This window comes from Plectropomus leopardus, chromosome 10, assembly GCF_008729295.1.
Source record: "Plectropomus leopardus isolate mb chromosome 10, YSFRI_Pleo_2.0, whole genome shotgun sequence".
NCBI classification, from domain to species: domain Eukaryota; kingdom Metazoa; phylum Chordata; class Actinopteri; order Perciformes; family Serranidae; genus Plectropomus; species Plectropomus leopardus.
The window spans coordinates 28,379,648-28,405,578 of NC_056472.1; the positions used below are offsets into that span (position 1 = coordinate 28,379,648).

At 38.3% G+C, this 25,931-nt stretch overlaps 1 protein-coding gene across 1 annotated transcript in view; it reads right to left on the minus strand.

Moving 5' to 3' along the window:
• The window catches only part of cntnap5a (contactin associated protein family member 5a), a 130,532-nt gene that overhangs the window by 38,579 nt on the left and 66,022 nt on the right, over positions 1 to 25,931 (minus strand). The window contains exons 9-13 of the mRNA XM_042494432.1: positions 19,924 to 20,067; positions 18,787 to 18,946; positions 14,302 to 14,408; positions 11,214 to 11,333; positions 4,528 to 4,728 (exon numbers count right to left, since the gene is read on the minus strand). Coding sequence (XP_042350366.1) covers positions 4,528 to 4,728; positions 11,214 to 11,333; positions 14,302 to 14,408; positions 18,787 to 18,946; positions 19,924 to 20,067 — 732 coding nt within the window. The remainder of the gene's footprint in view (positions 1 to 4,527; positions 4,729 to 11,213; positions 11,334 to 14,301; positions 14,409 to 18,786; positions 18,947 to 19,923; positions 20,068 to 25,931) is intronic.

The following is a 25,931-nucleotide window of genomic DNA, read 5'->3' on the forward strand; positions in this document are numbered from 1 at the left end:
AAATTTGGTAATACTTCAATCTCAAACTAAGAACATGGTTACAGTGCTACAGTGTAAATCATTAATTAAAAAAAAAATACAAGACACATCTCAACAGCTGCTGGTCAGACACACAGCATCTCTGGCAAAGATTTTTAATGAGTGTAGAAGAAAATACTGTCTTCTGGGCTTTCCAATGTAGATTTGGCTTTCTCATTCTGTCAATGTCCATTCATGAAAGGACACAAATGACAAACCATTCGAGTGGATAAACACAGCAGGTAGAAAAGTCATTAAATTGCTGTTGTGGATGTTTATTACTTCACTCTCACGTTAAAAGCCAAACAGTTACCTCTCGACAAAATTAATTCACTATGGAAGGTAAATAGGAAAAAAACAAGTGTTTAACAATGCAAATCAGACCACACTGGAACATCATTACAACGACAACAAACAACCGAACATCAATGTTTAAGTGAACAGTAGAGACAGACAGGAAAGATGGCAGAGGGGACATGTTGTACAGCTAAACTCCAAACCTTCCAGAACAAATGCCAGCATCAATAAACCCAGCAGGCTGCTTCAAACAGCTGCTGGTGTTGTTTTTTTCCCTTGTAAATTAGCGTGATAAGTGCAATTTTGTCTAATAATTAATTTGAATATGCTGTGAAATATGTTTGATATCAAAAGAGATATTGTTTGTGTCGACACGTTCGGCAAAGTGAAGTGAAAAGAGACATCTGACCTTCTTCCACAGGAGATTTCTATGCTCCAACAACAAAGGCAGCCATCAAAAAAATATCAGATTGTTTCTGAAAGTGTTCATGCAGCTATAAAACAGGCTGTTTCCTGTCTCTCTTTGATGTCTGCCGTGATAATGAACTTGTTTGTTTGCACATGCATGGCGCCCGGGGAATGGATGGGACTTCATGAATGTTTCATGATTTAAGAGCAAATGTTTGGGACACCATAGGTGCCAAAGCAGTTCAAGATGAATGCACACAAAAAGAATGGAGTCCGCCTCTCTGGTTAGTGTGAAAATATAACAAGAAGAGCGAGAGCAGAAGGCAGGGTGTTGAAGGCGCAGCGGCTCTCAATGTGACAAAGCACAGACAGACAGCCCGACTTTCAGTTCACAATGTAACAACAAACATTTCCCTGATGCTGCAAAGTACAGAACAGTTGAGACACACAACTTCCACATTAAGGCCATGTTCAGATCGACTTCAGCCCTAAAAACAGCAGCCCGCTTTCTCATTCAAACACAGCCTGTCTGGCGACGCAGTGGGGTGCCGATGCAGAAGGCTCTGGCAAACAAATGAAGGGTTGGCCTGCAAAAAACTTTGACAAAACACAATGCAACATCATCTGGCAAGGCGGTGCATTTCCCAATTTAATACAAGCAAACACCAAGCGGCAATCTCCAGGGACTGAAAAATGAAGCCAAGACCAAAACTGCAGTTCCTCTAATGGCCACTTGAGGCTGCCCCCAAGAGTGAGTCAATCCCCACAGACCCCCATGTTAAAATATCCAACTTTACATGGAAATAAACATGTTTGCAGCCTGGTACAAAAAACGATTTTGGATGTGTATAGCTGATGTACCCATACATGACAACTGTACAGGAGGTGAAGTTTTATAACTCAAATGTTTAGATGTTGTTAAGGCATAAAGTTATGTATAATTAAGGGTGTGGCTGCTTTTAGAGGCTTGTTGCTGTCAATAGTCACCATGTCATCTCCATGTCACCACTACAGCTTTAAGGGCCTAGATTTCTTTCTTTAGAGATACATTGCGTCAGCAGCTACAGAAAATAAATTTGCCACTGTGTTACATTATGTAGAATGTTACCTAAATCAGATTCATTTAACAATGTCAGTACATGCAAAAAAAAATTCATGGCTTTTCCAAAACTCTTTTTCAGGTTTTCCATGACCGTTGGAACCGTGTACAGATTATAGCCTTAGCTGTCACTATTTCTGTGTGTTTTCACTTCTTAAACATTTATAGTAGCATTTTGGTCACCTTAAAAGCTCTTGTTCAGTTTTTGGTTATACTAAAAGAGGAGTCTGATGCTTAATTTTTCCGGTAAGTTTTGTTGTAATGATATAAGCTTGTTTTTTTCCTAGTAAAAATTAGCATGACTATAGCTCTAAAAGCACTGAGCTAACTAGATCCTCTCGCTCATACATCCAAAAAATCCAAGATGGAAACAGCAAAAATGCAACATCCATTATATTATACCGCCTATGGTCAGCATCCATTCCTGGTAGAGCATTTTGTAACATGAATGCTGTATTTCTACTGAAGAAATCTTGCTTCATAGTATTATAAACCATTTTGGAGCGTTCTGGCGTCTGAAACGTGCATTAATCTGTTTCTCAAGCCAGACTTCCTGGGTCTTATTTCATGTCTCAGTGTACGTTTCAGCAACACTCCTCCACTAATGCAGACCCCTGCATTTTTTCAAATGCATGGCTGTTTTCAGTCTGAACACCCACTAAGCCGGCCGCATCTGTAGATCTAAATCTGTCTCCACAATCAAAAGGACAACAGCAAAATCTCTCTTCCTCTTTCTATAATACAATAGTGTGCATCACAGCCAACATTTGGTCAAGGCTGGGGCCGACTGCCTGGTCACTCTGCTGAGCCTCAGCTGTTTTCAGAGAAGTATAAAACACATTTTCAATTCAAAATCTAATCCTGTGTCCCTGTGTCTTTTGTTCCCTTATCTCTTTTAAATCTTCTTTACAAGAAAGTTCTGGCTAAGACAGGCAGCAGCACATTTAGACAAAGCTGCAGATATACAACAGTTACAGAACATTAATTTAAAAAATCTGAATCTCAGCATACCAAAAAATCAGGTCAACATATTCTGGATCACATTGAGGCATAAAGTTAGTCAAAGCATCTATACAACCTTAAGCACCTTTCTCCAACTCCTTCAACCTATTTTTGAAAACTCTTAAAGAGACCTGATCCCCAAGACCCAAATCAGTCTGCTGCAGATTTCAAGCTGCAGGGGCAGCACACCGAAAAGTCCTTTTTCCCACTTCAAAACTTTGGGGACAAATAGCAAGAGTCTTACAAATTATGTCACAGAGTGGAGACAGTGGCTTCCAGCATCTTTCAGAATGATACATTTAGATAAGAAGCAAACAAGTTAAGAATTGTCTCATAAATAAGGACATGTTGGTGATTAAGTCTGCACATGGACAATGCAGGTCAGCCAGCCCGAGCATACAGAGAGAAATGGTGAATGAGGGTTGTAAGATTTGTAATGAACCTCAGTGCTCCATGGCATACAGTAACAAAAGAGTGAAGGCACTGAGAAGATGCATGCACACATATTTTTCTCCGTGACCAAACAACCTCTGGAGCTGAAAAATGAAAAAACTTTTGACAAAACACAAGCAACATCATCTGGCAAGGTGCTGCACTGGCCAATTAAACATGTGCAAGCACCAAACAGCAACCGCCAGGGCTGAAAAATGAAGCCAATGCTAAAGTGCCAAAAAACTGCAAGTCCTCTAATGACTACTTGAGGCTGGCTCCAGAAGCGAGTCAATCCTCTCAAACTCTCATGTTAAAGTGCCCAACTTTACAGTATGAATAAACATGTTTCCAGCCCACTACAAAATCCGTTTTGGTCTCTTTAGCTAATTCCAATATTAATGACAAGTGTATGAGGGGTGAATCTATAAAAAACTCAACTTTGAATGTGATTAAGGCTTACAGTTATGCATATGGAACGGTGTGGCAACTTTAAATGAAGAGTGGGCGATGTCTGTTGACAGGTCGCTATCATTGCAGCATCGTTGGTTAGGTAACCACGAGGTACCGAATAAAGCCGAAGCCTTGTTCAGTGTTTTGTTGTACTAAAGGACCATTTGAGGAGTCCGCTTTTCCTGTGAAAATATTTAGTTTTAAAGGTTTTAAACTTGTTTCGCCTGCGAAAATTAGCATTAGTACAATCCTAGTTAACCGTAGCTGTAAATGCATTGTCCTAACCAAACAGATCATCTAATGCCAAGGTAAACTTGACATAAATTGCTGACAACATTTGAGGTTGATATTTTGTTCATTTTAAATTGTGTTGTCAAGTTACCAAAATCCAGTGTATTCCAAACATCTCATAAAATAATGACTTTAAGTCTTAAAGTACAGAGAACAAAACTCAACGTCTGCAAAAGTTAATGCCCACACTATGTCGAATTATAATGTTGCTAGACATTTAAATTTGTCAACCTAATTTTGATTCCAACAAATTTTAACCTCTGTCTGATGTAAGAGTCCAAAGTCTTTCTGATGTTATTTCTACGTCTGGTGCCAGCTGGGTAACGGACGACGTCACAGTGGCTGCATCCATTATTAAGGACAGAGGGATGTCGTATGCTGTGCGTTTATAAATAAAAAGACTTAGCTTGACTTATTTTATACAGTCTGTGTCCATGACACATTTTATTATTTTTGCTGACATAAAAAAATATCTGATCTCAGCTCACAAATACTACAGGTCAATGCAAGCAGAGAGAAATAAAACTCACCTTTTGTATTAAAGAGACGGGACTTCTTGCAGTTGTAAACCACTTCCTGTTGGCACTGCTCTGACGCTGACACGATGGCACGGAGCTGCTCAGCTGAGGCACTGTAGTTGAACTTCATGATGTGCGGTTTGTGAAGAGAGGAGCCTTGGACTGTGACTGGAGCTGTGCTGTTGTGTGTCAACACCGTCCACACCTTCTCATCTAAAAGAAAAAATAAAAATCTGTTACCATAAAACCCACTGCAACAGCCTTTCTAAATACATGTTAGACTCGTAGCATGATCCCACTGCGCTCACACTAAAAAATAAATGTCAGTGTTTGCCTGAATCTGCAGTTCACACTTTTTACTGTGCATACTGAGGCCATACTGTAACATGATACTATTGTCCTCCTACTGCCCTCTAAACACCAAAAATAGTCTACTAGCATCAGGCCACTGCACCAACCATTTCTGAATACATAAAAAAAACCCCAAACATGCGGTAACACCTCATCCAGACAATTTCTTCTACATACAGTACAAAAACAAATTTATTTGTTTTTAGCAGGTTTACTTCAAAGAGCAAATGTCACAATCTCAATAGCCATGAAGGGAAAATGTAAATTATGCAGCCCAATGGTCAGAAGAAATTGTGGCATTGTGGCATTTCTGCAAACGACAGATATATTAGATTTGTACCTTTCATACGAATCGTGTCAATGTTAATAAAGCAATGTAGTTTACAAAGCACTTTTTCATGCGAAAGACGAGGGGAAGGTGGATGATTTGGCACCACAACTAGACGCCTGTCAAGCTCCAGACCACTGTTTTACAACAACAAAATCTGCTGTTTTTAGCAAGTCATGGGTGTTTTTTAGCTTCCCAAAGTTGCATTTCCAGCATGAATAGTGCCTCAAAAAACAGTTGTTCTTTGTTGTGTAATTGTTGAGTGCTGAGTTTTTTCCTTAAGCCAAAACATGATCTTCTCCTAACTACAACCAAGCACGTAAACCTTTAAACAACCATAGCATTGCTGAAGTGTGTCCACTACATAATGATCCACAAAAATAACACACCCATGCTTTGCAGAAACATGCAATGCCAAATTTAGTTTTATTATTTATTTATTTTTATATTTTATTCATCTTTAATCCAGGGTTGACAGAAAATTGGTAAAGTACTCTCTACAACTTTACCATCACAAAAATACTCCCTTAATTTTGTGTGCACCAGTTTGGATGAGCCATTATGCTAAGCTTTCATGGAAAGGCACACTTAAGATAAAATTCAACAAATAATTAAAATAAAGAATAATATATGCAAAATATACTTTCACACATGGCAAAACATAGCACTAAATGAGAATGGACAACAAAAAGAAACTTAAAAACAGATACATTTTTACATATTTCTAAATTTTTCCCAGGTTTTCTATAGTACATCCATTGTTTTAATGTCTTTTGACTTTTTATATGTGCAAAACTACTTGGCAATAAGAACATTTCTGATTCTGAAATTGGACAAAACAGGCAACTGTGAAACAGCTTTTAAAAGTAAAAAAATGAACAGTATTTAGTGAACTGATAAAAGTGAATCAGATCGTATTGCTGTGGGCATTTTGGTTTGTGTGTCATATTTAACCGTACATGTCAAAACTGTGGCAAGTCCGTCAGTGAGTCTGTGATTCTGCGTTGCTGGCTGAGCTGCCAGTGTGTTATGGTGACATTTCACAAATCTTTGCAGTTTTGCATCACTGAAAACCTAATGAATGCTCTTGTTTCCAAGCTTATGTGAACCCTAAATGTCCTGAAAATAAACCTTACAGTTCCAGACACGATCTTATCACGGCTCCTTTCTCATCGCCTACATTTGTCGCTTAGAGTTAAAGACACTTGAGACAAAAGGGAGTCAAGAGTTAGTACAGTAAAGTCAGATGAGGATCCATCCCATTTCATCCCCGCTCGGTTTTCATTATACGGTCTTCATGTTTGCTCTGCCTCGGAGAAAATCCCTCTCACTTTGTGATTATTCACATCAGGTTGTCAGGCTTAGAGCTATTTACATTTCTAATAGATTCCTTAATTGAGGTCAAGTAGAAGCAATTCTGCTGCCCAACAATTCAGCTTTGTGTGAAGAGGACTGAAAACACAAAATGCCAGACCCAGACAGCGGAGAGGCAGCAGCGCTCCACTCTGTAACGTCACCGGTACATTAACCTTGCAAAGGACAAAGTAGCTGAGAAAGTTGTGACAGCTCGGTGATGAATACTGTCTCCACAGTGTCAAATCTTAACTGAAAGTGTTTTGTCCTGCATGTCACGAGGGCCGTGGATCAGGTTGTGTCCTGCTCCCTGTCAGTCAAATGTCACATCTTTCAGGTTATCGTTCGGGTGATACGGAGCACATTGTGTTCTTGCCATCAAAAGATCACACTGATAGTCTGATGGGACAATACAATGAATGGTGCAACAGTCCTGCCAAACTATACTACAGTAATTGTATACTGTACATAAACAAAGGTCAAGGTCATGGAGAACAGATTATGATAAAATTTAGTTTGGATATTTGTAGAAGGAAATTAGAAGGTAGATTTATTAGTCATTTTTTAAACAAAGTTTAAAAAGTTGTGCATGTTTTGTCATGGTTTTATTGACTCCTTATACTTACTTTACTGTTTCTTTAGCAAGAGGTCAACTGTTTTGAGCAGCACTAGTATATCACCACAAAGGTGCATCATTTACAGAAACTAATGTTGTATTTAAAAAATGAAACTCATGCACAAGGAGCACGCAGAAACAATGCCTGCAAAAACACGAGAAACTGCAAAACTAGGATCACGCAGAAACAGAGTCCATTCAAACACAGGAGAAATTGTACAAACTAGGGATACGTGGAAACAGTGCTTACTCAAAAAATGAGAATTTACAAGCACTAGGAACACACACAAACAGTGCTCGCCAAAAACAGGAGAAACTGCACGAACTAGGAGCATGCCGAAACAGCACCTGCTCTAAAACAAGAGAAACTGCACACACTAAGAGCATGATCAAACAGGGCCCACCCAAAATCAGCTACAAGCATATGGAAACTGCTTGGACGCACAAAAAAAGGAGAAACTACATGCACAAGGAGCACACGGAAACAACGGTCATTCAAAAACAGAAGAAACTGCACACACTAGGAGCACGCGGAAACAGCAATTGCAAAGACACAGGAGAAACTGCACAGTCTCGGAGAAGGCGAAAGACAACACCTGTTCAAGATCCCAACTCCCACTAATCTCTCCTGTCCTGCTCTCCTTTAAATCAATTCATCAATTCAAGCAGCTCAGCAGAATCGTTAGCAATGTCAGCCCCCCCTCCCAATACAGAAGGTTTTCAAAAAAAACCAAACAAAAAACAATTTGTTTTGTTTTGCACTTTTTCTGCCTATGGGTCTCATCAATATATGGTTAATATATGGAAAACTATCACTTTTTGCTATATTTTGTTGTAAAGAATATTTTTGCCATGCCAATCTATGTAATAATGGACACGTGAAAAAACATGATAGTCTCTTCTTCTACCTCAGACAGAGGTATTTAAAAAACTAAAGGCCCCTTTATGGATTTGTTCCTGTACTGAAAGTACCCAACACCTTTAAAAGCAAAATTCTGCCCCTTCCAGGACCTGATATCTCAAAAATCAATGGGCAAAAGGAGGATGTGGATATTCTCCACAATCAGGTCATAATAATAAGTTTCTCTCTCTCTCTCTCTCTCTCTCTCTCACACACACACACACACACAAACAAACACACAAACAAACACACAAACAAATCCAAATGTAATGGGCAGATTGCTGTGGAGTTTATAAGGGAATAACACTTTTTTTGTAGCACCAATTCAGTTTAAAATATCATTTTGCACAAAAAACATCTTATAATTAAATGGTGGACTCCCATGAAATTTACTGAGCAGATTAGAGCTCCCAGGGGGATTAACCCTTTTGACTTTAATGACCCAACGCTCTGATGTAAATTATGGCCTCTAGAGGCCACAGTGGGGCTTTAGACTTGTAAGCTTGTTAAATTGTGACACTTTTAAATCTGAGAAGCTATAACTTTAACATGGTTAATTTTACTGAAAGCTGAAATGTACAAGATGCTTCTTGTGGCCCACTGAACCTTTTATTATTTACTAGGGACATTATGATAACTTGTTTTTCCTTTTAATTAAAGACAGATAAGATAAGGCAGGATGTTGCATGAACATAATGATATGTAATGCTTTAGCTATAAGCTCCTTTTCTCTTTTTTTAAAATATGACCAGTTGATGTCACAATGACTCTGCTGTATGATAGTAGTAGGAGGTAGGAGGAAAAACAGCTACAATGGCAAAAATGGCTACAAATGTCTATGTATTAGAGTATAACTTACCAATCAGGCTAAGAAAGATGGAAGATGATTTTTCGTTCGTGCAAATGTGTTGTGTTAGAGATCTCTGCCATAGCAGGTGAGGTGATTAACAGCGAGACAGTGTAGGTGACGACAATTTGTACATTCAACAGGGAATGAATGTATCCTACAGTGAAGTAATGAGCTAATGTGTAATGACTGATGCAGTCATATTCTATTTCCATTTCTGTTGCAGCTAAGATAAGCAATGGTTGCTGTCTGTGTGCTTACACGTTCCTTATGTTCTTTAAAAAGTACAATGCATTCAGGAAACTTTGTATTCAGGAAACTTTGGTTCAATGCCAAAATTATTTGCAATCTCAGTGAAACTGGTAGATATAAATGAACACATAACCATTCAGATCCCCCATTCATTCAAATGGACTTCACCTTTCCAACCAAATGCACCGACGTATTTGATGAGACGTCTGTAACCAAATCAGTGTTCCACATCATCTAAAGTAGAGCCACGCCCCCTTTTTTAGCAACCAACTCTGAGAAATGAAGGAAGAGCAAGGCACCTTTTCATTTAAACTGTGTTTTGGAGTAAACATGGGATGTTTCATAGCGTATACATGTACATACATTTTATATATATACATCAAAATATCATATATTCATTAATCTGAGTTAATCATTCATTAATAATACATAATCTCACATTTTTTGTTAAAAGAAGTTCTGTAAGGAGATTTTTATATTTTATATTTTCAGGGATGCTTTAGTTTATACTCTATTTACATATTTACATACTTTCAATTCTGTTTTTAGAGAAGCCACATTGCACATTAAGCCATGTCACACATTACACACTGGGAATTTTTCATCTTTATTAAACCTTACTTATAGTTTTTAATTGCTTTATCAGTATGATTTGGGTTCCATAAGTAATTTATTCTAGCTTTCGTGCTCAGCTGCCATATAAAGTCATTTCCTGTAAGGATCAATAAAGTTTCTTTATATTTACTGCCATTTGTTTTTGTTTGTTTTTTTTGTGGTGATTTTTTCATTAAGATTCTTCGTCCATTGGTATAGAAAACAGAAAAAAAATAACATACAATAAAGTATCCTGATCTTTTTTATTTGCTAATGGTTTATGAGTGCATTTAGTTTAGAAATCTACCATTATGATATATAATGTTTTGTGTGTGGAACATAATTGGTTTCTGAACAGGTTAAGTTGACAGTGCGTGTTAAGGTTAATTGAAATTTGCTCACAGAGAACCTTCTGGTAGTCCAGCAGAGGATAAAGGTGAACAATAATTGTTTTATAGCCGTATATCCTATCTTCAACACTCACAAAGTTGATAATTAATGGCGCTCTCATAGAGTTCAGCCAGGGAATAAAGATCCTCAAAATTTATTCTGTGTCCTGTTCAATCATTTACGCATAAACTCCATAAGAAAAGAAGATTTTAGGACCCAATAACAGATTAAAAGACTATTTAAGGATAATTCACCTCTGAAGTTTGTCTTCACGTTGCCTTTTTACAAACACATGAAGAGGAAAAAAACAGGAAATCAAACTCGGGGGACTGACAGCAGGTCATGCAGCACTCTAACGCCTCTAACTATGAGCATTGTTTATATTATCAGACTACAAATCAACTGCATGTTATGAGAAATGACAAACAGAGAAAGAGTGAAAGAGGCGTCTTGTGAAGAAATATTCGCTTGCAAGTTAATGGACCTAATGAACTGACAGAGGACATGGAGCCTGCTGACAGGCATAAGTGTTGCCATGGTTACCAAAAGATTTACATAAAAACCATGCTTGGCTTATATAGAGTGATTGTAGGCTCACTTCCTGAGCGGTTCACAATCAGCAGGATGGATTTAATGTGGTTCAGCTTTTGAAATCCTGCTAAAGTCACACATCTACTATCAGAATGAAACAGAATCCAGACCCTGAGGCTGTTTTGTTCGTGCAGAGGTTCGATTTTCAGCCCAAATGGGGTTTGTTTTAACCAAAACAAACAGGTTAGGTGAGAGAATACCCTGAGATGCCTTCCGATGTGTTGCAAATTAAACACATGGTCACTTAGAAAAGCTCCTGACTCCCTACAGATATGTCCTGAACTCTCGGGGACTGCCCTGAGCGGCCGTAATGATTTCTTCCCGGATCGTAAACTGTCAGATAGCTGTGCTGGTATGGATCGATGCGGTGCGATCTCTCTAAGTGAGTGGACTCTTTACACTGAGCTTTCTGCCAGTCCTCAGTGGAACTCAAAAAGGGTAAAAGGTGACAACGTGTGAATTACAATGATCTTACCTGTCATGTTGCAGTATACCTGTGCCGGCCCCAGGGGACCACTCCCATCTGGATCAATGGAGTAGAAGCCCGAGGAGCTGCCAATCAGCTTGTAGGCCTCACAAGACGACTCATAGATCGCTGCAAGAAGCAGAGTGGGGACAGAAATCAGCTCCAAGAATCAGCCCACGCTCCGACAGCTTTCTCCTGCTGAGTCATCTGACTGCATGAAATCTTTATTTACGAACTGTTTAGAGGTTATTGTCTTCATACTTTAAAAAGCGTTGGTGGCATATGTTTCTGTTCTATTTATATAAGCAGTTTTTGCTCTAATACAGATTATGGCATCGCAACAACCCCTATATATGTATATGTATACAGACACACACACACACACACACACACACACACACATATGTGTGTGTGTATATATGACTAATGCAGAGGTCTTGATCTGAATACATTTACTTAAAAAAAGGGGGGATTTGAACAGGATTTCTGAACTGAGTGTAATTTTCACCTTGCTTAAAGGGACAGTTCACCCCCAAAATCAAAACTGCATGTTGTTCCTCTTCCCTGTAGTGCTATTGATTAATCTACATTGTTTTGGTGTGAGCTACCGAGTGTTGGTGATATCAGCCGTAGAGATGTCTGCCTTTTCTCCAATACAGAAATGAAAACAGAAATGTCCCTTTCCAGAAATCATGACCCAGTTACTCAAGATAATTCACACACCTTGTTGTGAGCACTTTCATGTAGGAACTACTTTCTGTCTACCGAAGCACACCTGCAAACCGAATCACTCCCCGTAAAGCCCCCAGGAATTTTTAATGGCCAGATCGGGCCACTGAAAACCTTGGGGTAACTCACCAGACTCTAAGCCATAACTGAATTTTAAGAATTTACTGATAATCCTGTTGAAGTTTACAGGCTAGTTGAAAACTAGGTCAAAATGGCGAGTTAAGAAATCATATACTGGTATACTTTGAGTTCTTATTTTACACTCAACATTACTAATTATCTGATGTGCAAAGACTAATACCGATAAAGTTAATAGTTTGAGTTCAACAACATTCCTGTTTTTAAATGTTGTGTATCTACGTATGTTAAGCGATTTGTATACTTTCTTGCTAGCCGATGTTTGATATAATTTGGGAGTAAATTGCATTCTCGCATTGCTCTTCATATTACTGTACGTTGACATGATATAGTTTTGGATTTTGGTAAAATAAAACAACCCCCAGCAGAGTGCCTTGTGGAACACTTATGTGTATCTTTACTGACAGACAGTTTTTTGTACATAATAGGTGGCATCTTTGTTGTTATGAAATACCTAATGAACACCGTCAAAGACCCCATCAATCTGTTTTTCACTTCAGACCAACAGAGACATTCATGTAATTTAAAAACCTTTGTTCTTAACCCACAACACAGCAAAGTTTTGTAATATTACCTAATGATGAGTTGGCCCAAACTACTGAACAAAAGTCTGAATGAGACAAAACCAAAGCTTGAATTACTTGTTTGATTGTTTCTTGCGTCAGTTAATTTTCAAATTCAATGCGCCTGATGTTTTTCTGCGCCGTTTCTGCCCCAAGTGTGCTAAAAATAATGAACGGTCCAGCTCCAAAATCTACTTGTGGTGGCGGATGTTTAAGTTGAGGCCCACCACAAATTAATAAATGTGTGAGAAATGGTGCTTGCTTTAAAAAATGAGCCTCTTTAAGACAGTAATATTGGCTTCCAGCGATTCGCCTCTCTATACCTCTCTAGAAAACTGAGGCTAAAGCTAACAGGTCCCAGGCAAAATGTCAGCGTCCTCACCAGCTGATGATTTATGTAGGCATGTGAATAAATAATGCTGATATTAATAATGTGTGGGGCTGGTTAGTTCCAGTATCATAAGTAGTCTATGATGAGGAAAAATATAAAATGAGAGTCATTTTTCATTTTAACACAACCCTGTTTGGCTGTTTAAATGCTTGGATAGATGAAACAGAGTTTAGATTTATGTTTTACAGTTTGTTTTTTCCAAATAACATGTATTCATTTTAACACACAAGGTTTATTAAGCTTTACAAAAGGCTTATAGGATGATGACTTACTAATTGGTAACCCTTTCTTGAATTATGAGTTTGGCTAGAGTTGCTGTAAACTTGCCCACACTGAATAAATAGAAAGGATAGGAGAATAGTGCTTATATTAGTGCTACTCTGTGATAAAGCAGCACACAGAGCAGCATTCAGGCTGAGGGGAAATACTACAGTATGGATGTGCTATTGCTTTTTCATTTTCTTTTTTTGTTTTTTGTTTTTTGTTTTTACTTCACTTCATAAAGTAATTTAGAATGAAATTGCCTTTGGAAGTAACTATCTATGGAGCTTACAAGAGAGGAGAAAAAGATGCCGTTTAATCCATTTCTTACATTTTTGCTCTTGTATCGTCTGGTTTGGAAACCAAACTTTAGAGGATGCTCTTATGGGTTTCAAATACTCAGGTTTCAGATATAAGTTTGAGCTCAAGAAGTAAAAATGGGAAATGTTGATTTTATGTATTTTTGGGGCGAGTGGATGACTGTTGAGATAAAAAAAAAAGGGTCTATTTCTAATTCAGCCGATGCTCTTATCTGTCATGTTCCCCCCAACATGCAAAGGGAGCTGTGTTTGCCTGCATATAAACAAGAAATCAGGATTCTGGGGTAGGAGAATATCACACGTGGTTTCCAAAGAGCCGTCTCCACAGCGAATATCAAAGCGATGTTGCAAAGTGTCAAAAGATGACACCCGTAAGGAAAAACTCCCACATGTAGAGTCAATCTAAAGTCAGCCATAAGCTATTTAAGGATATAGTTAAAAAAGCACCTTCTCAGAAATTTGAAAGTGAGAATAACAGCAATGATTGTAAGGTCACGTCATGTTGAAGCGGGACCAGGTTTTGCTCTGCCTCTCAGTTGCACAAATCGAAGAAAGCCGTGAGCAAGACAGGTAAAGATGTGTGTGCTGAATCAAATGACACAGCTCAGTGGACCTAAAATATATGAGGGGGTGCAGAGGGCGTAATAGCAGGTTTGAGACTAGGTGGTGAAATGAAAGTGCGAAGAACTGCTCACAGTTGTGACAGGTCGCTCCAGAGTATCCTGTTCCCGAGCAGTCGCAGGAGAAGGAGCTCCACGTCTGAGAGCAGCGGCCTTCGTGTTCACACAGGTTAGGAAGGCATCTAAAAAAAAAGAAAAGTTTGTTTAATATCAGGAGTTCATTTTTATTACTTTCTTGATTAACAACTTTTTTTTTCAGTGGATATTAAAAAGAGAAACAGTATAAATGCTTGTTTTTCAAACCAGCAGTGAAACAGTAAAAAAAAAACCTCCCACACAGTGTCTTCTACATTTGTAATAATCACAAATTTGCTCTTCCCAAATAATTTGTGACTTTTTTAATGCTTTTTAAGACCTTTTTAAGATCATCTTTAACGAAATTAATGACAGATTTTGGACAAATCATCTTTTTCTCATTTTTGTATTTGTGTTGTTTTTTGCAGGAATATAGTTGTTTAAGTGAGTTCAGTTAATCTACATTTTGCCAACAGGTCAGAACAACTATGACGTAAAAAGACTATGTTTAGTGGTAGATTTAAAGATAGATTTATTATTAGTAACGCTGACTTTCGCACAAAAGAGCTTACCCCCCTTTGTTGACATCACAAATTTAAATTTAATACTATTTCATGAATGTTAGTGCTAAATATTAACAAAACTTAATTTAAGACATTCTTAAAAATGAGCAGCGGTAGAAGATATATTCAGCAGTAGTTATTGATACATAAACATGTAAGTATCACTATTGTTGGAGCGGGTAGAGGTGAAGCTAATTCCTGCTTAATCAATAATAATACATAATTTATTAGCTGACTGATATTTCATATCTGCGAAGTGACAAACAGAGGTGTGAATGAGTCACATGACCTGAACTTGTGTCAGATTCAAGTCACAAATTTGATGACTTTAGACTTGATTTAATACGATCAAAAAAGACTAGAAATTTGACTTCAACACCGGTGAATAATGACTTTACTTGGAATTCAGCATTTTGACTTAAATACTTGTTACGTTTCTCACAAGCCCAAAAATAAAATAAAAAAAGATTGTTTTTTAAAGTGCCACAAATTCAGGTCATGTTCCCTCATTTTCACGATCAACTAACGTTAACATTTTTCATTCCCAGCATGCAGACACTTAATTCTCCAGACCCACTTTGTTTGAACCAATCTGACAGCATCTAGTCATGTTGCAGGAGAAAACCATGAAGAAATATCAGCACATTACTTAGCTCAAGTTGGAAAAAACGAGCACAAAGACTTTTTGGCTTCCAAAAAGTAAAGGAGTAAAAGTATTAAGTTGCATAAACAGAAATACGCAAAGTACCTAATAATCTTACTTAAGCACAGTGCTTGAGTAAATGTACTTAGTTACTTTCCAACACTGCTAATGATATCGAAACAGAAGAGAGAGGCAAATTATCACATGTGAAAAGTTGCAACTAGAGAATTGATTTACAAAATAGCTTCTAATAATAAATGTTCCTGTCAGATGACTAATAGAATCATCGCTACAGATCTAGTTTACTCCTTTTTATCTTCAAAGTTTGCCAATTTCCCAGCACTTTGATACTTTCAGAACAAATATAGCTATTAGCAGCAGCACCAGCAGCACAAAACAATAACAGTTTTTCGACAGCAAAACAAAAGATCACAGAATCCTCTCAGGCATTTGTATTAGGCACCAATAAAGTGACTTCCTTTGTTCGAGTTTGCAAACCTGATCTTTTATTTATCAGGTAAGAAAGACCCCTTCTCGGGGTTCTCTTTATTCTTTTGTATGCAATTATGAACACAAGCTTTGCAGCCCAACCGAAAGACTAATTTGCTGTTTATTCATGTTTCATTAAAAATCCCAAAGAACTGTGAAATAACAGTGTCTCATACTGTGCCCTTGTCTGAATTTGAAAAAGCTGACATGTCGCGGCGTTTCTCTAAAAATAAAAGCATTACTGTCACCTTCAGACTAGAATGCCTGCTAATGGGATTTTACCACGATGAGCGCTTCACAGAAATTTCAAACCGCACTCTTCTGATTAATAGTCCCTTCCTCGAGCCTCCTTCAGTTTCACATAATTGCCAGCCTTTCGAGCGTGCATATATAATTTCATACACTTTCATCTCTCACCTATTAACTGCAGCGGAGCAGGCCAGCCGCAACACGGATAAGGTTGCAGCCATTGGTTTAATTACCATCATGCTATATTCTGTTGTGTTCATGGGTGCCCTCGCAGGTCATGGAATTACAGTAGCCGGCACATCTAAGTGAACACTGACCATAAATTGAGTCGCATTGTTTAATTAGACACAGAGGAAAAGGAGATTAACTCCGCTAAAAGTTAATTTTCTCATTGTTCGGGGTCATTGGAAAAGCCACTGCGAGTGAAATGAAAGTTAACATCAATGCAATGAACATTTACAAAGCTGAGAACAGCAGCCTCACATGTCATGTCCTCACAACGGATTACAGCATGTCCCAAAGACATCGGGTGCACATCAAAAAGAAAAGCGTGGATAACGTCACTCACTCAGACGTTTCATTTCAGTTCTGCAAGTTTCTTTGTTGCTGTCTACACATATGCTGCATACTGCATGAGTTGTTTCATTCATGAGACACATCACAAACTTTCTATGCTTGCATCTTTTGTACAAAAATACATTATGCAGTGACTGTAAAATTACATCGGTAAAACGTTTTGTAATATTTCACATTTCGATTTTCAGAGCCGTTTTTGCTTCAGCGGTAAACTACAGAAGGGTTTTCCTCAACTCTTAACGCTCCATGATCACTGCTGTTTATTTTAATGATGAGTGAAATGACTTCATGTAATGTGGAAGCTGTCATTTGTAGTGACAAACCCACAGAGAATTGTCAGTCACTTTCCTCAGCTCTGCAGAGCTTTTTATCCTCAACGGTTTGGTTGTGCGACATGTGTACTGTTGTGGTTCAGGATCACTGTCCTCATCAGCCTTGTTTACAGCAGCAGCAAAAAGAAAAAACTCTGATAAACCCACTTTATGCTACCTGCACAGCACCTAATCAAAGACAACCAGTCATCATCTAGCTGGTGAAGAAAATAAATATCCAGTATTATCCTCAGGAGTTGGCGGAGACCAAACCAGAGCTGAAAAAAATTTGTGAATACTGGCCTTAATGATGATGTTACGACCGCTTGATGTGTAAAAAGGCTGCTGTTTGGGTTGCCATTGTTGCAATACCTACTGTTTGAGATGATAATTTAGTTTGTAGTGCTACCGCCTCAAAAATGCCCCTACAACTGTCAATTAAAGCTGGGGTAGGCAGTTTTATTTGAGTCATTGGGTAAAAACTCCCATTGTAAACTCTGAGTTTATTATAATTCAAGTGGATTGAGAGAGAACTAGATTTCCACATCTCCACTTGGCTCTGTTTTTCGGCTTTAGAAAACTTTGGCCAGTCACAGGTCATTTTAAAGAGTTAAGGGTGAAATACTACCCCTCATTCGGTTAGACTGGGTGGCTGGAAATGAAAAAAAAGCACCCTTAAATAGACTAACATGTTGGCCATATCAGCTGTATTTGACATTATATGTGACTACTGTGTATCTCAACTTATTTTGGAGTTCTTCTGCCACCCCCTAGTTGTCAAAAAAGTGATCAGTGTAGCTGTAAGGATTTTCTTTATCAGAAGAACATTTGTAATGTGATAATAAGAGTTCACCAATAGCCATTATATATTTATAAAAGCTCTATTAAATCCCAATTGCCTCACCGCTTTTGCGCTCCTCCATCAATACATTATGTTTTCGACAAAAAAAGGAACCCTTCTATGGAACTACTGAAGAGGTATGCATCTCTGCTTGGGAAAAGAAAACATCTCATTCCATCATGTCATTTCCTGCAGAGCATCTCTTCACCTACTGATACAGCAGACTGCCAGCACTGTTGTGTTTGCATATCTTCTGACAGCGAACAATCTGGACTAGAAAGCAGGTACCTCAACAAAAGAGAGATTCTCCTCGGGGCAAACACAAGGGAAAAACTGCAGCTTGCATGTTTGTATCGCTCTTATACATGCTCCAAGCCACATGCAGACTTTCATGGAGCTCGTAGGTCTGCCAATCCCCTTCACAGGGCCCACAGCTGTGCGGGGTAATGAGGGATAGGGATAGGGAAGGATGCCACACAGGACAGCAGGGAGCAGCTTGTTAGCATAGCCCTCTGCCAGAGAAGGTGTTGCCGAGTTTCTCTTGCAATTTAATTGGATGATCCTGTCAGCGTGTTTGTCTCTGTAGGACAAGATGTCAGTGACTTTCAGTCAGCTCTGCAGACAACACACTGCTATCTGCAAATTAACAATGCGGGCATGAATAAGTCTCTGCTGCCAACTTGGATAATGTTTTACAGATTTTTATGTTTGACACATTTCGGCTGCTGAATGTCAACGTTTTCTGTATGATCTCTGTGAGAACTTTCGTCCCATTAAATCAAAGTGTAATGTAAGAAATCCGAGCTACTTTACCTGTCTCTTATGTTGCAGGTGTCAAACTGAAGCTCATTATAATTTCCCAGCAATCCTTGCTGTATGAGATTGAGATTCATTGGTTGGCTGTTGATGAATATGAGCCGCAAACACCCCTGGAAGGCCGGAGACAGGTACTGACAGTCCACGGCGGGACAGCCTGGATGGAAGTGACACATGTTGCAACCTTTATCTGAACAAGTACTATGAATCCTTCAGGAAATTTTCTTTAACAATGTTTGTTAAAGTGGAAACAGACAACTTTTCACCTTTTTTCTCAAAGTGTTTCTAAGTTATATAATAATTGGCACTACCAACAACCAAGCAGCAACCTGTGGGGATGAAAAATGAAGCCAACACTTAAGTGCCAAAAACGTCAGTTCATTTAATGGCCACTTTTGAATCCAAAACAGCGTAAATCCCCATATACCCAACTTTACAGCAGAGTTAAACATTTTAACAGCCTGGCACAAGAAACAGTTTTGGTCTTATTAACTCATTTCAATATCCATGATGTACTGGGGATGAATTTTTATACAACTCACCTGTTTAAATGTTATAATAAGGCTTAAAGTTATGCATAATTAACAGTGTGGTCACTTTGGTCTGTTGACAGGTCCCTACCACAAGGATAAAGCTGGTTAGGTAACATTGCCATAGCATAACCACATAAGCCCTCGCTGAGGCAAATACAGCGGTCTCAGAGCTTCATGGCTACCTTACCGACTTTAGGCTCCACAAAGCTTCGTTATTGGCATCAGAGCTTCCGGACACATTGCGGCACTTCCGCCTCTTTTCAAAACCCAGAGTACTCGCCCAGATACAGACATATTATGGTCAGTACCCATAAAAATACCAAGTTTCAGTAGCCAACCCTAGACAATGACGTCCCAGCAGCAACTGGTATATAAGCACAGTAAAAACCGAGGGGGCGGGATCACCAGTTGCATCCTTACCACAACACACACGGAGAAGCTTCAACTACAACACACACAGCATTCTTCACTCGGGATGCCATCACTTACGCATTTTTACACAGCATATAGTTGTTTGTTGCTGTTTGTTGCAAAACTGTTGTCTATTTCCACTTTAAAGAGACAGAAAACTAGACATTGTTACACGTGAAAATCCACTAACCTCCGAAGTAAAAGTTGCCTTTTGGTTCCGGTTGTTCCCACAGTTCAATGGTGGAGGACGGCTCGCTATCCACAGTCAAAGTGATCTGTAGATTCCTCGTGTTGAGGCTCACCGAGTGCCACAGACCATCGTTGACTCTGTGACCTAAAGAAGAACATTTCACATTAAGTCTTGCTGAAATGGCAGTTTAATGGTCTGTAGCACAGAGAGAGATATAGTGTCCATTTTCCCGCAGACATGGAGGCTTTGAAGAATTTCAACCATTCTGAGTGTGATATAGTCGTAACGGTTGTGTGGCGTTTTCTCAGCAGCCACCGGTACCTGTGTTATCAGAACAGCACGCAACAACGGCCACAGGAGGACATGACGGTTTATCATTAATTCCACCAGTGTTTGGGATTAGTTCAAGATACACTTTTAATTTTGTTATAGCTGCCGTCAAATCCCCACAACCGTCGCCTCACAACTCAGTTTCTTCACACAGTTGTTTTCACTTCACTGACACACGAGACAGCCACAGAGCGTCAAGCCTCCTCAATCCCTCTGAGCCTCAAAACAAAACTCTCTCCCTCCTCCACTTGTCAACAAAATTCTTACTGCATATTTTATCAGTTAGATGAAGTTAATGTGTAAATGAGGAGGAAGAACGTCAGCTTTCTTTGTGTTTGTTAATTAACATCAACAAATACTGTAGGGGCTTTAACTGCTGTGGTGTAAACTCTACTGTACTGATTTCAGAAGAAATTATTGTAATTTTTACTTTCTTGCAATTTTTTAACATAGTAAACTATAGTTATTAATAACTTCACAGATTAAGATAATTAAAAAAAACTTGATGCATTGTTATACGGGAAAAGAAATGACACAACACCTACAATAATCACCTAATATAATATAAAACAAAACTGTCAGGAGCAATGTTGCTTTTTGAATACTTTTGATACTTTTAATCGCCAAGTTTTCAAAATTAAGGAAATGTGTTTTGGTGTATTGTTGCATCAACATAATTTGAAAATAAAAAGTATATGCAAGTATTTCAAAAATCAAGAAACATAAATGCAAAATAGAGGAAATTTATAATGATAAAAAATATATTTATATTTAATTCTAACAGCTTGCTCTTTTGTTAACAGCTCTTACATGTACTTTTACTTTTCATTTTTTAAGTGATGAATATAAAATTACTGTTGATACCTAAGAGCAGTAAATATCAGACACTTTAAAACTTTTACTCAAGTAATATTTTAACAGGCGACTTTAATCTCTACCAAAGTCATTTTCATTTAAGTTGTCTGCACTTTTACTCAAGTATGGCTTGCAGATACTTCATTCATCACTGTTTATATTATACTGTATGTAATAAAATGGAATTAGGGCCTTTTACTTGTAGCATTTTTATTAAAACTGCACCAAATGTCTTTTTGTTTTATTTTTTACATTGGATGATACTATTTAGGTTTTTCAAATGAGGTTTTGAATGTCTGACGTCATGACATCATCAGCCTAGAAAAAAAAATCCTCAAACAAAGACCTCGTTTAGAATAAAGTGATTCATCAGATTAAATGTGTTAATTAATGTATAAATACTCTATCACTGCATCCATCCTTTTTCAATACATTTTGACTTCTGCGCTTTACAATCCTCTGAAGTTAATAGAAATGTTTAGATCGCATGCCTCTGAAACAGTCCTACACAGCCATCCCAAAATCTAATATGATTAGTATAATACTAACTATATTAGTGTAGCATGATCTTTATCTGCAACTGTGCAGAAATACCAAGTTTAAAGAGAATTAAAAAAAAGAAAGTAAAACTTGCACAGCCCAAACAGTTCCTCTGATGGTGCGTCATACCGTTTGTGTATTTTACAGATGAAGTTGAAGCTAAAAAACATGGGTGCACAATTTTACCTACAAGGAGTCAGAAGCACTAACTGTGTCAGTGGAGGACATCAATCAAATTCAAAATAAATTATTAACTATTTTAATTAATCTTTATTGATTATTAATCAATTGTCTTAATATATATGGCAGGATTACACATTAATACACGTTTTGGGAAATTTAAAGCGTCATCATATGGTTTGAGTAGCATTTTAATTATTATACCTCAGTGTCCATATTGTTCTCCATCTTCATTATTGCCAGAGAAATATAACTGCTGCTGATACTTTAAATTAGGATCTATGACATCCAAACTTAGGACCCCAAACTTGAGAAATCTTTGAGCCAGGATGGTTCTGTAATAGCTACATTCATATCCAAAGATAAAGATGGCCAAATACCAAAAATCCTAAAATGTCATCCTAAACTGGAGTAAGACAAGATTTCAGACCAAGGAAATTTGTGTAATGAGGCTCCTGATGTACTTTTTAAAGCAAATCTCAAACCAAATCACTCTTAACGACTAACTTTCTGCATATAATCACCCTGCAGCTCATTAGGCGAATTTCCGTCCTAGTTTGTGAAAAAGGTACAAAACTGTCTCAAGTATTCTCATGATAAATTATGCTCTTTCATCCAATTATTTTCCTTTGAGTGCCATAGTTCCCTTTCTGTTAAAATAGCCCAAACTTGATCTTTGCTAATTAAACAACTGACTGTTTGCTTAACGTAATGTTTAAATTACTGGGAGTAAAAATCAAGATGAAAACCAGTGCAAAAAAAAAGTAGGAAAATGACTTTTCATTAGCCTTAGTTTTACCTTGCAAAATTTGAATTTTATTACATCAGTCCTTTATTATTTCTTTATTTTTACATGTAAAGAAGTTGAGTATGATTCATATCACGATGGAGCCTTTTGTTAGACACTGAAGCCCAGTGTTGAGTTTTTGAACACTGAAACAAATAGCTCCAAATCATGTGTATTATACCCATTTTAATCCAAGATTAATGTGTATGCAGGTTTTTAACCAAAGAAAAACATGCTAAATATAGGCAATAGACAGATAGCTGTGTACACACCTCTACAACAGACAAGTATGACTTTTTTTTCTCTGCCGTCACATTTGATGTCCAGTCAGGCTGGAAAACAGGTTAGGAAACAGTATATAGAATAAAGGAGAAACACATTACAGATCAAATAATTACTTGGGAAATTGTTGAAATTGGTGAAAAAGAGAGACCTGGAGGCTAGGGAGAGCGGATTATGCTGTTTTAACTTGGAATCTTCCAGTATTACTATTTTTGTGTGACAAATGTTGCTATGATGCAGTTTAGAGTTTAGAGTTTAGAGGTTTGGATATGTAGTGTTTAACTACACTCATAGAAATAAGTTACTACTCAACCTATCCAGTGTGCTAAAGCCAAAAAAGATGAGTGATTAGCCGACTCAGCTGGATCCACAAACCATTTTCTCTGAATTAACAGTGACAGCTCATCTCTCAGAGCAGACACCACGCAATGAATGGGAATGACTGAGCCACGCCTCCGTCCTGAGACGAAATTAGCATCCAGATTGAGCCGAGCTGCAGTTTGGGAGCTCACAGCGGACAAGGCGGTCATGCAGATTGCACGCTGGTTATTTTGGTTTGTCTAAAATCAGATCCCAGGCTCTTGGGAAAACTTGAGAATTTCACTCACTATCCAATGATGCCTGTCGCTTCCACAAAACCTTTTACCCAGAAGACTGTGAGTGCCATGGGCGTTTCTTTTTTTTCTTCACTCCATTGACTGTTTCATGGAATGAGCAGTGTAGCCGCGAGGGACTGCTGGCGAGTATCAGTGGGAGTCCCCCCCCCCCCTCCCCGTTTCAGCTCATATATATCTCATGATCTCCTTGCTGTCCTGCTGCTGGCCAAGCTTGAAGAGCCAAAGGACTTTCTAGAACACATATCTGACGTTTTTTCTTTGTATCGCATCAGTAACCTGCGTGACTGTTGCTCAAGAAAAATAAAATATTTGCTTATTCGTCTCCTGCCTGAGACTACATCTCTGAGCCCCACTGCTGCCTCCAGGAAATACACAGTTTCATGTGACAGCTTCATGTCATTACTTCACCGAGCTGCAGTGGCAGCTGCCTCAAGTCCTTGACAGCCACAACTGGCAGTAGATGCAGAGTGAGGTGAATGAAACAAACGCTCATCTTGGATGTTGTTTCCCACTTGTGCATCTCCAGGTTTGACTGTTTGCTTGTGTGAAAATTAAGACTTTACTGTCGGAGCAGATCATTTCTGGGCTGAACAGAGGAAGGACACCGATCGATATTCTTTCCACATTAACGCTCTTGTGCATTTAGCTCAAGCACAAGACTTTCTCAAACAGGACCAATTGCATTTCTCCTTAAGCTATTCCATTGTCTGCTTGTCAAACTGAAAGAGTAACAGTGTTTTTTTGTTTTTTTTTTAAGATGTAATGTTTCCAACAAAAAGCGAAAAGAAAAGCTGGTTGAATTTAGAAAAATTTTCATCATGCGAAACAACTTTCGCAAGCCCTGCAGCTCAGATTAAGGATTGTACAGAGACACCTTTGCTGCGAAACATTTGACATTGCTATTGGGTACGTGATTCTGTTGCGCCTTTGGAGGAGAGCGGTGAGAAAGGTGAGAATAGTTCATAATCCATTAACTTGATTTACCTTTAATTAAAATGCTCAGTTTGAGCTTTCCTCCTTCCTGGAAGGTAACAGAGGTTTGAAAACAGACAATCTACAAACAGAAATGCAAATTTTGCAGCTGAGAAAGACACTGCTGCATGCTACCGGGGATGGATTACCGAACAGGCTCAGTGGACCAAAGTGTCAGGGGCCTCCCTGGCCTTCATCTGCAAAACATCACTCAAATTACAGTAACGTGTACCAACCAGCAGGACTCAAATGACTACAAAGAGACACAAACAGACTTCAAAGAGACACAAATGACTACAAAGAGATGCAAAGAAGGTGCAGAGACATAAAATGACTACAAAGAGTCACAAAACCACTAAGAAAGAGACCAAACGGTTAAAAAGAGACACAAAACAACCAAAAAAAGACACAAAATTATCACAAAGAGAAACAAAACAACCCAAAACACCCCAAAATTATTTCTAATGAGGAGACATAAAATAACAACAACAACAAGCAAAAATGATTATAAAGACACACATATCAACTACACGGAGACAGAAAACAAATAATAAACACAAAAATAACAGAGACATGAAACCAAAATAGGGCACAAAATAACAAAAAAAGAGGATTTAAAATATTCACATCGAGACAAAAATTAACCAGAAAAGACATAAAAATACCTCAAAGAGAGCCAATATAACCAAAAAAGGCAAATCTGCCACAAAGTGACACAACACCACAGCAAAGACACACAGACACAAAAAAAGTGCAAAATAAAAACAAAGTGTCCAAAAGAGAAACAGATTGCCTAAAAGCCACTCAAAATAACAACAACAAAAGCATTAAAACCACCACAAACTCTCGTGTCTTGCTCCAATGTATCAAAGTGGTGGGGCCTTTTGAATGTCTTTGCCCAGGTGCCCATTGTATCATAATCTGCTTATTCATGCTACAAAGACTCCAAATGGTAGCAACAGGTAAGTCTTTAAACTTAAAACAGCCGTGGCCCTGCACAGCACGCGCATGTTTACTGACCCGGCCGATCTTTACACACCACAGGAACAATGCAGATTAAGCAGCAGTGAGTCCAGCCCTCTCTGCTTGGTTACGATTCAGCACATCCATCATAGAGGAGATTTCAAGCTGCTCCAAGTATCATGCACCCTTTTAGTGTTACTTTGGGATCCTAATGAAATTAAGGAATGTACCCCCCACGTCTGTGTTTAATGCAGCACATTCACACAGGATAAATCTGCGTTTTAATCACATTTGCGGACCAGATCCGAGGGATTATCCCTCCGTACGTCTAAAATGTTGCCGGCCTCTGAGCTGAGTAGCTATCTGAGCCCCCCTGAATTTGTAACCAAGATGCTATCAGAGCTCGTGCTCAATAATAATTTCAGTGGTGACCTCCAAAAATCCACCCAAGGAATCCTAATGAAAATAAGTGGGTAAATAAA